This window comes from Zalophus californianus, chromosome 4, assembly GCF_009762305.2.
Source record: "Zalophus californianus isolate mZalCal1 chromosome 4, mZalCal1.pri.v2, whole genome shotgun sequence".
NCBI classification, from domain to species: Eukaryota; Metazoa; Chordata; class Mammalia; order Carnivora; family Otariidae; genus Zalophus; species Zalophus californianus.
In genome coordinates, this window is record NC_045598.1 from 103,717,314 (window position 1) to 103,734,927 (window position 17,614).

Genomic DNA, 17,614 nt, shown 5'->3' on the forward strand with positions numbered 1-17,614 from the left:
CACGGTAGTACCTATATTTTGTACCACTGGAACCATTCTGATAAAGATCTCACAACACTTACGCCACTGCTTTTAAATATAACTCATCACATCATTCAAGCAGTATCTAATAAGCAACTGCTACAGTACCAGATAGATGCTGATCAAGCAGACTTTTTAGCTGTTGAGTCACCAATAGGAGAATATATCTAATAAGAAAAACCTCTCCAACCCAGCTCAAAACACTAAATTCCTTCCCCAAGTTCAATAAACTACTAACATTACTTGGACACTGCTCTGTCATCTTTCTATGAATCATGCAACTTAAAAAGCAAGGTCAGTAAGCTTAGAGTTTTAAGAATCACAAAATCTTTAAGAAATGTACTTAAAAAATTTTTTTTAATTAAAAAAAATGAGATGTACTTTTTAGCTACTCTTATTATGGGATGGTTAGAAAGTTTTCCTGTATTTGGGGCACCTGGGTGGCTCAGCTGGTTAAGCGTCTGACTCCTGGTTTTGGCTCAGGTCATGATCTCAGGGTCTTGGGATCCAACCAGCCCTACCTCAGGCTCTCCAATGAGAGTCTCTGCCTCTCCCTCTGCCCCTCCACCCATTTGCAAGTGCGTTCTCTCTCTCTCTCTCAAATAAATAAAATCTTTTTTTAAAAAAAGGTTTCCTGTATTAGAGTCATTACAAGCATAGCACAATGATAAGTACTTGTATAGCACCTGGTGAAGTACCAAAGCAGATAACATTACTGATTGACAAGGAGGACATTTTATTAGATCAAAGGTGATATAATAAGGAGATGTGAGAGAGAGAGAGAGACAAGCCTGTTAGTTCCTTCAGGCAAGAGTCTCAGAGGTGAGTAATATCTTGGCAGTCCTTAATTAGACAGGTCTCTTGTCCGGATTTGGATACTCTGATCTCCATAAAACACTTAAGAATCACCCTAGTCTCATCAACATTAAAAGGAGTTTGCTCTGCATATGATTTATCTCACCCATTTAATGAATACTCTACTAGATGCAATCTCAGGTAAAATTCTCTGGCCTTGATTTAAAAGGGGGGTAGGGTAGTGTGGGGATGGAATGACACCTTTACATCGCATGACACAGCCTTCTATGGTACTACTCAGTCATCCCTCAATGTAGCATAGGATCTCCAGCAGTCTTGGCTTCACATTGTCTCTCAATAGGACAGTCAGGTGAGGTAGAAGCTTCTGCTGTATTTTGAAAATAATTTTAAGTTACCCAAAAATACACAATGCCATTTACCCAACACATGTAAACTTGAAACCCTAAGGGTTTTAAAGATTATAATCAAATTCTCTTATTTTAAAATTCAAATTTTACTAAAATGATTTTCACTGTAAATTGGAAAACACTTTTCAGAAATTCCTAAATCAGGGGCGCCTGGGTGGCTCAGTCGGTTAAGCGGCTGCCTTCCGCTCAGGTCATGGTCCTGGGGTCCTGGGATGGAGCCCCGCGTCGGGTTCCCTGCTGAGCGGAGAGCCTGCTTCTCCCTCTCTGCCTGCCTCTCTGCTTACTTGTGCTATCTCTCTGTCAAATAAATAAAATAAAATCAAAAAAAAAAAAAAGAAAGAAATTCCTAAATCAATAGCCACTTCTAGAATACAGATTTTTTTTTTTTTTTTTTTTAGATTTCTTTGTATTTGAGAGAAAGAGAGAGCGCTGGGGGGGGGGGGGGCAGACTCCCTGCTGAGCAGGGAGCTAACACAGGGCTCAATCCCAGGACCCCGAGATCATGACCTGAGCCGAAGGCAGATGCTTAACCGACTGAGCCACCCAGGCACCCCAACAGAGATTCTTTTCTGATGTCTAATGATAACAGTACCACTGAATGTATTTTCATTCTAAAATTATCTTGATTTCTCCTCATTTCTTTGTATCTTTCTAAATGAACCTTTTGTTCTCTTATCTAGGAGGATCCAAACTAAAGACACACAAAGTTAAAATGGATAGATCAGGATTAGCAGTAAAATGTGTTATTTCACCAAATTAATTCAACTGAATTTGGCTTAACCTACATAGCATTAGGCATATTCCATTCTCTCTCAGACGTTATAACCAAAATTATTTCTTTTAATACAGACATTAAAGTTAGTTGGGCCCGTGAATCTTTCAGAGTAGTAGGATTGACAGGAAAAACAATAAACAAAACCTAAGGGGAGTTTCAAGGCTGAACCACTGGGTAAGCTATTGCTATTACCTGCTCACACTTCCGAATGTATCAATAAGTGCTACACCCTAGATATTGGGGAAGGGAGAAGAAATAAGATTTCCAAAACCCTGCAACTTAACCCCACTGAACACCATTATGATTCTACAGGAGGAATAAACCGGCAAGAGATGAGATGGCTCTGAAGCGAGCAGTCCTTCCCACCGACTGGGTCAAGAAACCCACCTAGTAAAAAAGCTCATTAAAAGCTGACAGTAAACTCAATACTTCACCTCTGGTTTTGAGAGAGGACAGCACTCAGGAATGACCGTTCTTGTGATCCAACTAGCACAAGAGGAAGCACCCTTTTGAGATGCAAATTAAATCAACACAAAGACAAAAGTTTATTCCAGATAACCCGGGTCTGGCTACCCTCAAAAAAACATTTGGTTTCCAATCACATTCATCCAATTCAAGAAACAATGCATGCCTACTTATGCTGAGTACTTATAGTGAAGGAATCTCAAGTTCACATAAAAAAATTACTTTTATAAAGCTCTTCAATGTTCTCCTATATATATGAAAATCATATTACTGACTTACCAGTGTTCAGTTAGTTTTTCAGTAGCAGAGTCAGATTTGTACCAAACCAGATACTTATCTGATCTGATCATTCTTACAACCAACATGTTCAAGGTGACAGCTTAGGTTTAAAGATCCATGAAACAAGATGAAATCACTGGCTCATGCATGAATCAAAACTATAACCCTGACCTCACTGCACCTTTTCCTAGAAATGCATGACAACAAAGATTTACTAAATGTTCCTTCCTTCTCTTTTCTACAGTCTATGCTATTCTCCTCAATCTGAATTCTACCTATCCTTCAAAACTCAATTTAAATCCTATCAACTGTCACTTCCCTGACTTCCCATCACCAATGCTATCGTATGCCCCTCACTGAATTCTAAACCACATACTATCCACCCTCATTCACCTATGTTGTTACTTTTTCCATGTTTGTCTTGTCTTTCCAATAGAATAGTGAGGTCCTGAAGGGCAGGACCTCGGTATTGCCTCCAGAACATTCAGCTGAGAACTTTGTATGTATGCAGAAAGTATTCAATTTACACATCAGGCATGACAGATAATAAATGAGACTAAAAGGGTCAAGAACTTCTCCTCCAGGCATCAAACAAAGGCTTATAAAAACACCTACCAACTCTTTCAACCTAACCCTTTTCAAGAGCACGAAGTGGGGACTTGAGATGTTAAGAGAAGATATAGTAAGTTCTGGGAAGTGAGACTGTTTTCTCACTCTTAAAGGCAAACAGTGAAAAGCACTTAAAGATCAGAAGACTGCAATGTTCAACAGGGCATCACATTCAGCGTGGCATTGGTCACACACATACTGGCTGAATTCCAGACTCCCTCTCTGTGGTTAGAGACTTCTGGAGGCTCTGGTATCCGCTGGCAAAAAACAAAAACAAAAACAAAAAAACCAAGGCACCTGCTCTTCTTAGCACTGAAATATAGCAAAAGGCATGCACACACACACAGAGCTGAATCAGCAAGCAAAAGTAAAATAGCACATAGATGAAACTATGACCCTGGAGGGTGTGGGGCAAACAGAGGAAAGAAAATGCCATAAAATCCTGAAAAAAACACAACTTTGGGGTGAAAAGGCTAAAATACCCTTGAGACACTTAATCACTAGACTCCATTTGTGTTTCTAAAGAACAAGACATGCATGCAGACACACTTTAGGAGGATTTCTCACAGACTGTATCTGAGACAGTAAATAACGGAGGTGGAGTTATGTAGCCACCCTGTCTTAAGGTTGAGCCTGGATATTTCCAAGGAAAAGAACAACCATAACTAATTCTCAAGATGGTTGGCCGAGGGTAGATTTACAATTCACCCTTGTGGGTCTCCCTGCAGTAGCTTATAACCCAACCCAAAAAGCTGGGTTTGGAGTGTTGTAGTTGGCGAGCCTGCTGCAGAAGCACATTCTTCACAACCGTAGCACCACCTCTCCAGGAGCTAACAGACAATCGGGCAGAAACTGGTAAAAAACCAATTTTATGTCAAAGGATGCAGTCCCCAGCATTCTGTCCTGGATCTTTTTATTAAGTGAAGAGACAGAATCGGGGAAGGGGCGGGGAAGGGAGGTGATGCTAAAGACACTGGCAGCAGGACAACCAAAATAACCGAGTTGCAACAATATGTCCTGCCTTCTTCCTAAAGCCATTTCCTTCAATAGTGACAGGGAGCATAGGCAGTCTGCAAGTCATTAGTATACTTGTTTTCACTTTCACAAGAGCGTTGGAAACCAGTGAAGAGCAAAATCCTCCTCGCTTCCCCAGTTACCTGCCACCCCTCTCTTTCTCTTCGTGCTTCCTTCCTTCCTTCCCTAGAGACAACAGAATAGGGACAATCTTCAGCAATCCGCTATTTGGCTCCACTGGGGATGGGGGAGGGGGATCTGGTTAAAAGTGGAAAAGGCCACAGAGGAAAATGAGAAGCAACTGCAGAAAAAGTACCGAGGGGGAAAGAGGGGTCAACGTGGGAAGGAGACAAGGTGAAAGAGTGAAAGAAAACTGAGGGAAGAGTTGTCGGAGAACTTGCTAAGACAGACAGAAAGATGGAGGGGAACAGGTAGAGGGCAGAGAGGGAGTGAGGGGCAGGTGGAACATCCGAGGGGGAAACGGGCCGGGCAGGAGTTCCGGAGCCAGGGCCGGGACGCCCGGGATTTGGGGCCAGCAACCAGAAAACAGTGAGCAGAGGGTATTTGAGAGACTGGTGTCAGAGAAATCAGGGTTGTGCGACAAGCTGAAGACCCATTCGGGGACTTCGGGGCGAAGGATCCACGCGGATGCCCAAGCGCAGAGGGTACGGGGCTCTTACCGGTAGTTTGGGGCTGACCTCGCCCTTGCAAAAGTGGCAGAAAAACCGGTGCGCGGCGACAGCAGCGCCTGCGCCCGCCCCGGCCGCCGAGGCCTCCGCCATCTTTCTCTTCCGCCGCGGCTGTCCGAGAGGGCAGCGGCCCGTCCCTTGCCAGGCCGCTACCTCCCGGCTGCGGTCGCCGCCTCCACCGCCGCCGCTTCCTCAGTGCGGCCGGCCGCTCCAGAGCCCGCGTCGGTCACGTGAGTCCGCCAGGCCCAGCGAGCCGGCGGCTCGGACGGCGACCCCGCGGCCCGCCTCCCAGCACCAAAGAGGCGCAGGAAGGAGAGTCCGCCCGCCGCAGCCCGCCCGCCGGCTCCTCAGACAGCGGCTCGCAGGTCCTCCAGCCTTCCAGCGAGAAGAAAGAAAGAGCGTCACCGGAAACCACCGAAACTCTGGGGTAGAGCGGCATGCGTTGTTCCCCTTTCCCTCCTCCTGGCTGTCCGTCCTCCTGCGAGGAAGGGCCGTGGGCTCCCCCTCCGCCCCGGCGGCCAGCGGGAGCCGCAAGCAGCAGCCGTGGACAGCTCGGCGGCGTTAGATTGCATTGACCCAGAGGTTAGTGGAAAAAGCTCCCTGGACGAAGCGGCTCTGTCTCTGAACGAGGGTACCAAGTCTGGAACGGGGACCTGCGTGAAGGGAGTGAAGAGCCAGGAGCTAAGTTCCTTGGAAGTCCTTTTCCGGGATGGCACAGGGTCTGGGGATGCTGCCCCAAAGACGTGTGGATGGGAATATTGAGCTGAGAGGCAAAGACTCGGCCTCTGGGGATTTGGGAGAATAAATGAACAACCCAATAAGGAAGTAATTATACTGTAATAGTCACTATGTCTGTTTCTGTTTGTGTCTACTTTGTTAAGGAGTAGAAATTTTAGAATTAAATACTGCCCTTCAGACAACATACTTCATCTCCTATTTGAAACACCCAGTTGAGAAGCTTTCCTTTACCTCATTTTCTTTTTCTAAGTTGTAATTTTCTTTATGGACTGGGAATGACACTACCTGTTCATTCCCAAAGGGCTGTGAACAGTGGCCTTAATTCTTCCGATCAATGAAGTATAGAATCTAAAGTCTATGACATCGCAAAACCATCTACACCCAATTTTTAAGGAAAATTAGGATCACATATAATATCATGAAGGTAAATTTGACATATAGGCTTCCAGTCTTTTTTTCTATGCATACATATTTTTCTTTTTTGTTTTTCATAATTGAATTTTCCTCTACATTTTGCTTTCTAACCCGCTTCTTTCACTTAATGAACAATTTTCTGTGCTCAGACGTATTATACTTTGTTTTAAATGCTGGCTAGTATTCCATTGTATGGGTATGCCAGCATTTATTGAATTAACTCCTTATTGTTAGACATTAGGTTGTTCCCAGTATATCAGTATAATGAGAATAACAGTGACATTTTTATTTTCTTGAGACAGAGTATCTAAAACAAAAGTTTTTTAATATGTCATGTCAAAATTGCCCTCCAGAAAGTACATGAATTTACACTCAGCAGCTCAACTTCCACCATAAGAGAAAAACTTTCCATCAAATGGCCTTTATTTCCCCCTAGCTCTGAGACTCCTCGGTACAATGACTCAAGCAGAAATTAAACTTTGCTCTTTGTTGCTGCAAGAGCATTTTGGAGAGATTGTAGAAAAAATTGGAGTCCACCTAATCAGAACTGGCAGCCAGCCACTGAGAGTAATTGCCCACGACACAGGAACATCGCTGGATCAGGTATGTGTGGATGACATTAATTCGCTTTCATTCTTTTTCATTTTTTTTTAAGATTTTATTTATTTTGGGGCACCTGGGTGGCTCAGTCATTAAGTGTCTGCCTTCGCCTCAGGTCATGATCCCAGGGTTCTGGGATTGAGCCTCACATCAGGCTCCCTGCTCAGCGGGGAGCCTGCTTCTCCCTCTCCCACTCCCTCTGCTTGTGTTCCCTCTCTCGCTGTGTCTCTCTCTCTGTCAAATAAAATCTTAAAAAAAAAAAAAGATTTTATTTATTTGAGAGAGAGAAGGGGAGTGAGAGGGAGAAGCAGACTCCCCTCTGAGCAGAGAGCCCGATGTGGGACTCAGTCCCAGGACCCTGAGATCATGACCTGAGCCGAAGACAGATGCTTAACTGACTGAGCCACCCAGGCATCCCAAATTTGCTTTCATTCATTTACCTACCTTTGAATATTGTTCCTCCCCACACCACAAAATAAAAAAGGAAGAAAGTCTGCCCTAGGAACAGAACAGTGTTATGGGGGGCGGGGTGCTTGGGGGGCGGATGAGATGTAGGCCTTAAGGTTCTGCTTCTCAAGGTATTCCTGGTTCATCATGGCTTCTTAGGCAAATCTTTGCTCCTATTATGCCACACCTCGTTTATTCATAAGTCTATTAATCTCAGTGCTACCTTTAAGGAATGAGAATAATGGAGGGGAAGTACATTGTGCTTTGGGGTTTTTGTTTTGTTTTGTTTTGTTTTGTTTTGTTTTTAGAGAGCACACACACACACACACACATACGCCCGCAAGGGTGAAGGAGGGGCTGAGGGAGAGGCAGAATCTTAAGCAGGTTCCACACCCAGCCTTGCCGGTTGTGGAAGCTTAATCTCAAAACCCTGAGATCATGACCTGATTCGAAATCAAGAGTCAGATGCTTAACCCAACTGAGCCACCCAGGTGCCCCACGTTGTACTTTGAACAATCAGAGGATAAATGAGCATCACAGGGAGGAATCTTACTGATTTCTTCCATTGACATGTGATTCTTAATAACTTATCCAATGGAGGGAGGGAAGAAGTACGGAGATCCTTAGCCAGCCATCTCCTAATACTTAGTAAATTGTTAGACAAAAATGAGCTGTGTCTTCAGATCTTTCCTCTTTCTTTTGGGTCCTGTCTAGGTGAAAAAAGCCCTTTGTGTGCTCATCCAACATAACCTGGTGATATATCAAGTGCACAAACGTGGTGTAGTGGAGTATGAAGCCCAGTGCAGCCGGGTGTTGCGAATGCTTAGGTATCCCCGGTACATCTATACTGCCAAAACACTGTATAGTGACACTGGAGAGCTCATTGTGGAGGAGCTGCTATTAAATGGCAAAATGACAATGTCAGCTGTTGTGAAGAAAGTGGCAGACCGACTCACAGAGACTATGGAGGGTCAGTACTGTATCCACAGCTGTTAGCAAAAGCATAGATTGGCTGGCTGTAGGACTGGACCCTCAGCTAACTTAGACCATCTCATCTGCCTCTTTCCTCCTGTTGTACAGATGGCAAGACCATGGACTATGCTGAGGTATCAAACACATTTGTGCGACTAGCAGACACACACTTTGTACAGCGTTGCCCCTGGGTGCCTGCCACTGAGAATTCAGACCCGGGGCCACCACCACCTGCCCCCATTCTTGTTATCAGTGAAAAGGACATGTACCTGGTTCCTAAACTGAGCTTGATTGGTAAGGAATTTTGACCCCTGGGACTGTGGATTCTTCCTCAATGATTGTTAAATAAATGAATCAATCAAGCAGTTACCATGAATTTACCCTGTGCTAGATACTGTGGTGTAAAATGATGGAAAAAAAAAAAAGTCCCTGAACTTTTGGGGCTTAAGTCTAATGTAATCTAATTAACTTACATTAATCAAATAACCACAAAGATATATAACTAATAAACTGATTAGTACTATGAAGGAAAAGTATGAGGTGGGTTTTTTTTTCTTTTAAGATATTCTTTCTTTATTCATGAGAGGCAGGTAGGGGGAGGCAGAGGAGCACCATGGGGGACCCTGGGATCAGAATCTGAGCTGAAGGCAGACGCCTAACTGACTGAGCCACCCAGGCACCTGAAAAGTATGAGATGTTATTAAAATTATATAACAGGGGACCAGATTTATCAGGGTTTAGAGCACATGCTTCTTTGAGAAAGTGGCATTTAAGCTAAGATTTGAAACAGAGGTAGGAACTAACCAGTGAAGTAATGTATGAAGGGGTACAGAACATAAACATTTTTGGCAAAAGGAATAGTGTGCAGTGAGAAAAAAAATAGGATATTTGGGGAAGTAAATATGGGTCAGTGTAGTTAAGGCATGGTGAGGGAAGAGAGCCATACAATAAGGATAGAAAGGCAGGGGCTAGATCATGCAAGACCTCATACAGCATCTGTTCTTTATCCTAAGAGCAAAGGAAAACCACTAAAGGATTTAAAGGATGTGACATGATCTAATTTGCATTTTTAAAAGATTTTTTTGCTTGCAGAAAGGATGGGGCAAAGGTAAAATGTAGACAAACCCAGTGAAAAATTAGATACAGAAAGGGTGAAGGAGACAGGGGTACCAAGAATGACTGTGTGTCTGACTTGGCATGTTGGGGAGGATGATGGTCCCATTCACTGAAAGGAAGCATTTGGAGCAGGAGCAGTTTGAGGGAGAAAGATTAGAACTTTCTTTTTTGAATATGTTGAGCTTCAAATGATTTCATCATTGCCTTGGAATTTCTTGTAGCTCCTCGGCAACTTTAACCTAGAGGCAGCTGGAGATGTCTTAGGATGGAGGGACACCTGCTCTGAGGTTCAGTGATTTCCTGTCTTCATATGAGATGTAACCTAGCTGTTCATCTGTTTTATTTGGCAGGGAAAGGTAAAAGGAGAAGATCATCTGATGAAGATGCTGCTGGGGAGCCCAAAGCCAAGAGACCAAAATATAGCACAGATAACAAAGAGGTAATGGGACTAGGAGTCCTCACCCTGAGGCGAGGCAGAAAGAGCACTAAGATAACAAGGCCCAAGAGAGTTTACAAGGTTGAGAAGTAGTAGGATTATGAACTTCATTAAATATTGACCAAGAATAAACAAAGTGTGAACTCCATTGCTGTCTCCCTTTTCAGGCTTAACTTACTTCAGTCATTGGACAGACATAATGGCTTATGCCAAAAAAACAGGCCTTCTGTTTTCTCTCTCTGAAATAAGAGGCAAGGTCATGTGCTGAGAGCAAGAAGAGAGGGGTAAGTGGGAGACTTAAGGATACTGGAGAAGAGTTCAGATAAAGATTAGAAGCGAGTTTAGAGAATCTGAAGTTGGTATTGTGAATTTGTCTTGTCAAGGCACTAATCCACATGATTGAATGATTTTTTTTCTACCCCATGTAGTTGCTACTGAATAAGAAAAGAATAAGATTTAATTGTTAAATCCAGGCTCCTCACCAGAAAACTCACCATATTCAGTGTATCTAAATGTTTCTCTCTAATCCTTTTCCCCTCCCCAGCCCATTCCAGATGATGGGATTTATTGGCAGGCCAACCTTGACAGATTCCACCAGCACTTCCGTGACCAAGCCATTGTCAGTGCAGTTGCCAATAGGATGGACCAGGTGATATCTAAGTGGGTGGGATGGTGGCCTGAATCAGGAACATTCACTTATTTGCCAGATGTGGCCATTGGCATATAGCCAGAGCCAGCGAGCAGAGTGAATTCTGAATTGCAGTTCACTTTTCAAACCCAGACCAGCAGCGAGGTCGTGCGGACCATGCTTCGGATGAGTGAGATTACCACTCCCTCTACTGACCCCTTCACCCAGCCACTGTCTTCCAATGAGGTGATTTTCATGTTCGTGTACTACTTTTCTGACAGACTGTTGGATATTTTAATTCTTATACACAGAGCCTGGGTTTAGGTTGAGGTCTGAGCCTTTGAAAGAGTTTTTATTATTTGAGGTGGGACAGGGATTCTCTTCAGATGGTAGGTACTGAAATATTTGGTCTCTGGGGATCCATCCTTTAAGAACCTAAACCAAAAAAGTGCTCAACATCACTTGGCATCAGGGAAATCCAAATCAAAACCTCAATGAGATAGCACCTCATACCAGTCAGAATGACTAAAATTAACAAGTCAGGAAATGACAGATGTTGGCGGGGATGGGGAGAAAGGGGAACCCTCCTACACTGTTGGTGGGAATGCAAGCTGGTGCAGCCATTCTGGAAAACAGTATGGAGGTTCTTCAAAAAGTTGAAAATAGAGCTACCATGCGATCCAGCCATTGCACTACTGGGTATTTACCACAAAGATACAAATGTAGGGATCCGAAGGGGTACATGCGCCCCAATGTTCATAGCAGCAATGTCCACAATAGCCAAACTGTGGAAAGAGCCAAGATGTCCATCGACAGATGAATGGATAAAGAAGATGTGGTGTGTGTATATATATATATATATATATATATATATATATATATATATACACAATGGAATATTATGCAGCCATCAAAAGGAATGAAATCTTGCCATTTGCAACAATGTGGATAGAACTGGAAGGTATTATGCTGAGCGAAATAAGTCACTCAGAGAAAGACATGTATCCTATGACCTCACTAGTATGAGGAATTCTTAATCTCAGGAAACAAACTGAGGGTTGCTGGAGTGGGGGGGGGTGGGAAGGATGGGGTGGCTGGGTGATAGACATTGGGGAGGGTATGTGCTATGGTGAGCACTGTGAAATGTGCAAGACTGTTGAATCACAGATCTGTACCTCTGAAACAAATAATACATTATATGTTAAAAAAAAAAAGAAGAAGAAGATAGCAGGAGGGGAAGAATGAAGGGGGGGAAATCGGAGGGGGAGACAAACCATGAGAGAATATGGACTCTGAAAAACAAACTGAGGGTTCTAGAGGGGAGGAGGGTGGGAGGATGGGTTAGCCTGGTGATGAGTATTAAAGAGGGCACGTTCTGCACGGAGCACTGGGTGTTATATGCAAACAATGAATCATGGAACACTACATCAAAAACTAATGGTGTGATGTATGGTGATTAACATAACATAATAAAATATATATATATATATCCAAAAAAAAAAAAACCTAAACCATTCTCTTAGTCAAAGTACAAGCTATTCCTAATTGTTCTAAGAATCCACTCTTTGTAATCTGAGAACCTTGGTGCTCAAAACATTATTTGGCCCCTTATATTTGTTTTGTTCAGTATACTAATTTTGTGTATTTTAAATGCTTTTAATATATGTTTCTTAAAACGTGAACATTTAATGTATCAAATACATTTTATTTATATTCTATTTCATAATTATATTTATCCATATTAAATAGCTATATTTTCATTTTATATTATTTAAAAAATTTTAAACTTACATAACAAAAATTTCAGGGTTTTTTTCTTTCAACAAAAGTAATTACATGACCTCTATTCAAACAATAGAAAAGTATAATTTTTTTAAGTTGTAGCCCCCTAAACTGTTAGGAATGATGGGCATGTTCTATATCTTATTGTGGGTGGTAGTTACCTGGGTATATGTAATTGTCAACACTCATCAAACTGAACCTCTAAAATCTGGGTTTGTTATTGTATGTAACATACCTTAACTTAAATATATATATAGTTTTGTGTGATCCCAGCTCAGCCCCAGGGATTCTTGTTCATAGTTTTGATACCTCTATTTATTCAGACCTTTTTTTATGTATAGTCTCACATTTATGTAGATAGATGTATATTTTTTTAGCAAAAAAAAAGAATAGGATTATACTCTACATACTGTTCTTTTTTTTTTCTAAATTTTTTTTAAATTTTATTTATTTATTTCAGAGAGAGAGAGAGAATGAGAGATAGAAAGCATGAGAGGGAAGAGGGTCAGAGGGAGAAGCAGACTCCCCGCCGAGCAGGGAGCCCGATGCAGGACTCGATCCCGGAACTCCAGGATCATGACCTGAGCCGAAGGCAGTTGCCTAACCAACTGAGCCACCCAGGCGCCCTCTACATACTGTTCTAAAGTTACTTTTTTCATGTGACAGTATATCTAAGCCTTTTTCATGTCAGTATATATAGATCTCATTTTTTATGGCAGTTTCATGTTCCATTTAGTAGCCATGCTGTACTTTATTTTAATCAGTTCCTTATTGTACATTTGGATTGTTTCTAGTTTTTTACTCTTACAATGTCGCTATATATTTGGACATAGTTATACTTGTGATATCTGAGATTAAAACATCTTTATTTCAATAATGTTAGCAATTCTAAGTTCCCAAACCTTTTTCACCATCTCTTTTTGCTCCGTAGATCTTCAGATCCCTACCTGTTGGCTATAACATCTCTAAACAAGTTCTCGATCAGTATCTCACTCTACTGGCAGATGATCCAGTAAGTCTGTTTTTGCTTTTTTGTTCTTTCTTTTTCCTCCTTTCTTCTGCTGTGTTTACGATTTATTTCTGCCACTGAAACCTGGTATCCTTCTTCTGTAGCCTCATTTTTACTTAGCCAGCTCAGACAGTTTCTCTACCATTATCTGATAGGAGGGCTACCTGCCGCAGACTCTTGGCCAGATTTGCTCCTTTGGAAATGGAATCACTGGACTTTCCATTCAGTTAACACACTCTCTCTGTCTCTCTGTTTTTTTTTAATAGCTAGAGTTTGTTGGAAAGTCTGGCGACAGTGGTGGAGGAATGTATGTCATCAGTATCCTTAGCAGTTATTTCCTTACAGTCAGGCAGCCTGAACTATGAAGAAGAATGGTGACTTATGAAAAAAAAGATTGGATAATATTTAGTAGACTAAATAAGTCAGAAAATTGAACTAATACATTGATGATAAAAAAGTAAAAAGGACTTTTAATTAACCGAATTTTAAGCAAAACCCTGACTTAAATCCTAGTAAATTGAGTTATTGAAATACTTACAAACCATAAATGAGACCAATGTGAAAAACAAAATAGCGTTTCAATTTTGAATTAGAGACGTATTAAAACTAAGATCACAGTGACCAGGCCAAAACATTATTGACCTTAACGCTCTACACGAAGACCTGCATAAAGCTCTAGGATCCCTAGCCACAGCCACTCTGGAGTCTGTCGTACAGGAGAGGTAAGAGGATCAAGGGTCACCCTGCTCAGGGTTGGGGTCCACACTTTATTTGAATAAGCAATTTGATCATTATGTAAGCGCCCAGTGTACATACATCTTGGTGCATCTTGCCCATTTTTCCACTGGACTGCTACAGATCCCATCCACTACTGCTCTTCACCCTAAATACCCTACCACTTAATTCCCAAAGAGGCCAATTAACCAGGCTTTCTAAAGCCTTTACTTAAAATGCAGGAACTCGGGTACTCAGGTGAGTCAGCGGGCAGTGACTCCTTTATGATTAGCAGTACCATCATCAATCTGTGGAGTTGTAAAAGAAATCCCTGACCACTGTTCCTCTCTCTGGTCCTGCCTCCTTACATGGAAACAGCAACTGCCATTTGTGACTAGGAGCTAAAACTAATCTATGTTATGCCATTTGTTCTCTTTATTCCTTTCCAGGTTTGGGTCTCGCTGTGCCAGAATATTCCGTCTAGTTTTGCAAAAGAAACACCTGGAACAGAAGCAGGTAGAAGACTTTGCAATGATTCCAGCAAAGGAGGCAAAGGATATGCTTTACAAGATGCTCTCAGGAAATTTCATATCACTCCAGGTAACCAGTGGCATAAGTCACCAACCAGTGGAGCTGGCCGAGGGTGAACGAAACTTCTGAGGCAAACATCCTGAACCCCAAGCAAACTCTCTCTCCAGCTCTGAGACAGAAAAAAAAAGATTAACAGAGACATAGCAAGCACTTGAACGAGAACTGGGAAGCTTTAAGTGGCCTAGTTAAAAAGAGGCACAGCCAAGAAATCACCCCAGAATTGCCCTTTTTCCTTAGCTCCTAGTCCTTGTGATTTGTCCTTTCCTCAGGCCTTAAGTCTATTATAGATTAAATCTGCCAACAGTATCTATTGGGTCCTCACTGTGTGCACAGCCATGTGGTATGCCCTATGAGGAAACAGACAGGATGGATTAGGAAATCAGAATCACAGTTCTCCCTCTGACCCAGTTACACTGAGCAAATTACCTCCTCTCATTTTTCTCATCAATAAAATGGTGATGGATGGTGGTAATAAAAATAATATGGTTTGCCCTAAAGATCAAATACAATCTACGTGGCACACAGGCATTGCTCAGAAAATGTTAATTGCCTTCTCTTTTTTCCCCACTGAGGATGCCTACAGTCAAATAGAGAAAGCTCTCCATGTGGCTGATTTTGCTGTAAACACAGATGCTGAATGACTGGGGAAGAGGAAAGTATTAAGTGAGAGAGCTGAGTCGTTCTGGATGGGACAGGTGTTTACTTGGCATTTCTGAAGAACAGTATGACTTCTTTTCTCTTTCTTTCTATGGACAAATAGGAAATTCCCAAAACACCAGACCATGCCCCATCTAGGACCTTCTATTTATATACTGTGAACATCCTGTCAGCTGCCCGAATGTTGCTGCACAGGTGCTACAAGGTAATTTCTTCTGGACCTTCTCCCCACTCGCTCCACACAGACAAATCTCACCCACATGCCCCCTTTAGCCATTTTACTTGAGCTACTTAAATAGAACCATGTGCATTTCTTGTCTTCTCTTCCCTCAGAGCATAGCCAACTTGATAGAAAGGAGACAATTTGAAACGAAAGAGAACAAGTGAGTAGCATTTTCAGTTGAGTAATTACATTTTTCAAGGTCAAAGTCTTGAAGGGAAATTTCCTGTAGAAATAAAAACCAATAGAGACAATAACTTGTCTAGTTGCATTGAATTATTGGCTTAGGTTGACCTAAATCGTACATTAGTCTAAACTGCTCTGATATACCCCCAGTGAAATAATTTTGCAGATTAAATTTATCAGAAATGTACAAACTGGCATTAAACTTTTAAGTGCAGATGAGAGGCAGTGAGAGCTCTAGGGGTGAAGTCATATTTCTAGTTAAACTTGTAAAAACTATCTTTGGAAGGTGGCAATATCCACTTTGACCAGGAACATGGGAGAAGAGGGAGTTATGCCGTAGGGCTAACAGGTGAAAGAATCACCAAGGCTAGGGGACATGCCTCAGAGTTGTGTTTGCCTGACAGGCGTCTACTAGAAAAGTCTCAGAGGGTGGAAGCCATCATTGCATCTATGCAGGCTACAGGTGCAGAGGAGGTACAGCTCCAAGAAATAGAGGAGATGATCACAGCCCCTGAACGCCAGCAGCTAGAAACCCTGAAGCGTAATGTCAACAAGTAAGCATCATAAATCTCAAACTTATGTTTCAAAACACCTTCCAGACAAGTCCACCTCAATACCCTGCTACTCCTCCAGCCTCACCCAAGCAAACCTAAACTCACTCTCTTCTTCCCCAGCTCAATTGGCAGAATTTAATCCACCTGTTTTCCTAAGCTTAAAAACTCTGAAAGCATTTCAGCTTCTACTGCCTTATTACACACTCTTGTTCACCAAGTCTGTTGATTTAACTTCAGTAATGTGTCTCAAATCGGGCCTTTCATCTTGGTCCTCATGCAGGCCTTCATCACTTCATTCCTAGACCTTTGCAGTCATCTCCCCCTTCAAACCATCTCTTACAATGCTCTCAATGCCATTCTCCATGGCCTCTAATCTTAAATAATGAATGTTCCTTCCTTCTGGGCAAATGCTTTCACTTTTTCACTCAGGTTGGATGCCAGTGAGATCCAGGTGGATGAAACCATCTTCCTATTGGAGTCATATATTGAGAGCACCATGAAGAGACAATGACCCAGAAGAAGAGTCTCAAAAACTCTGGGGAGATTGGAAGGAAAAATAAAGGAGATGCCTGATGCAGTCTTTGCAGTGAGATAACGTTGCCGATTCTTTTTTTTTTTTTAGATTCTATTTATTTGAGAGAGAAAGTGAGCAAGTGTGTGCATGAAAGAGAGCAGGAATGAGCAGGGGGAGAGGGAGAAGCAGACTTCCCACTGAGCAGGGAACCTGACGTGGGGCTCAAGCCGAGGGTCCTAGGATCATGACCTGAGCCAAAAGCAGACGCCCAACCGACCGAGCCACCCAGGTGCACCCATTGCCAATTCTTATACTGAAATGCCCTCTCTATCCCTACTGCCCAGAATACACCAGAAAGAGTTTGAGATGTTTTTTAAAGTTTGCTGATCCCGTCTTTTCCCCATCACTGTATTCTCTCCTCATCAGATCTCAGTGGGGGAAAGGACCTTAAATCAACTAGATTAATCATCTATCAGATGCATCATTTCCCACCAAGAGTCAGCCAGGCCTGTGTTTGAATATCCGTGTCAGTGTAAGAAATTTCTTCCTAAGCAGATTCCATTCTCAAAAGGCTACACCTGTTCTTTATTTTGTTAAGTTGTAATCTCTCTCTCTCTCTCTCTCTCTCTCTCTCACACACACACACACACACACACACACACACACACAGTGTAGGGAATGTGAAAGACAACCACACAGAGGGGAATAAAAGCTATTTTCAGGACTAGCAGGTGGACTGGCCCCAGCATTCACACTAGAATCTATGGCTAGAAGACATTTGCCAGCTCCAGGTTTCTAGCACATCTGAAACTGTGTATGTAAGACACTTAGCACAATGCCTGGCATATGGTAAGCACTCAAGAAATCATTGCCTTCCTCTTCTCTGTGGTTTCTTAAAAGCAGCAATTCTAAGTTTTCTTTTTTTTTTTTTTTTTATTTTTAAAGATTTTATTTATTTATT

The 17,614-nt window shown here is 42.3% G+C and overlaps 2 protein-coding genes across 5 annotated transcripts in view; one reads left to right on the forward strand and one right to left on the reverse strand.

Annotated features, from left to right (window-relative positions):
• The window catches only part of RNF115 (ring finger protein 115), a 65,065-nt gene extending 59,652 nt beyond the window's left edge, over positions 1-5,413 (reverse strand). The window contains 1 exon segment of the mRNA XM_027609446.2: positions 5,067-5,413. Within this exon segment, the coding sequence (XP_027465247.1) occupies positions 5,067-5,168 (102 nt within the window). The 5' untranslated portion in view covers positions 5,169-5,413.
• POLR3C (RNA polymerase III subunit C) lies at positions 5,406-16,731 on the forward strand. Of its 4 annotated transcripts, none has more exons than XM_027609422.1 (15): positions 5,406-5,657; positions 6,664-6,830; positions 7,989-8,244; positions 8,355-8,540; positions 9,713-9,801; positions 10,343-10,447; positions 10,580-10,672; positions 13,140-13,220; positions 13,484-13,535; positions 13,879-13,939; positions 14,381-14,531; positions 15,283-15,384; positions 15,513-15,562; positions 15,990-16,139; positions 16,569-16,730. In XM_027609422.1, the coding sequence occupies exons 2-15, from the start codon at positions 6,684-6,686 to the stop codon at positions 16,648-16,650; spliced, it is 1,605 nt and encodes a 534-aa protein (XP_027465223.1). In that variant the 5' UTR covers positions 5,406-5,657; positions 6,664-6,683; the 3' UTR covers positions 16,651-16,730. The 4 variants fall into 4 exon arrangements, with proteins under 4 accessions (XP_027465223.1, XP_027465232.1, XP_027465206.1 ...); XM_027609405.1 differs by having other exon boundaries at positions 5,506-5,657; positions 10,562-10,672; positions 16,569-16,731; XM_027609414.1 differs by lacking the exon at positions 5,406-5,657 and adding an exon at positions 5,671-5,900 and having other exon boundaries at positions 10,562-10,672; positions 16,569-16,709.
• The last annotated feature ends 883 nt before the right edge of the window (positions 16,732-17,614 follow it).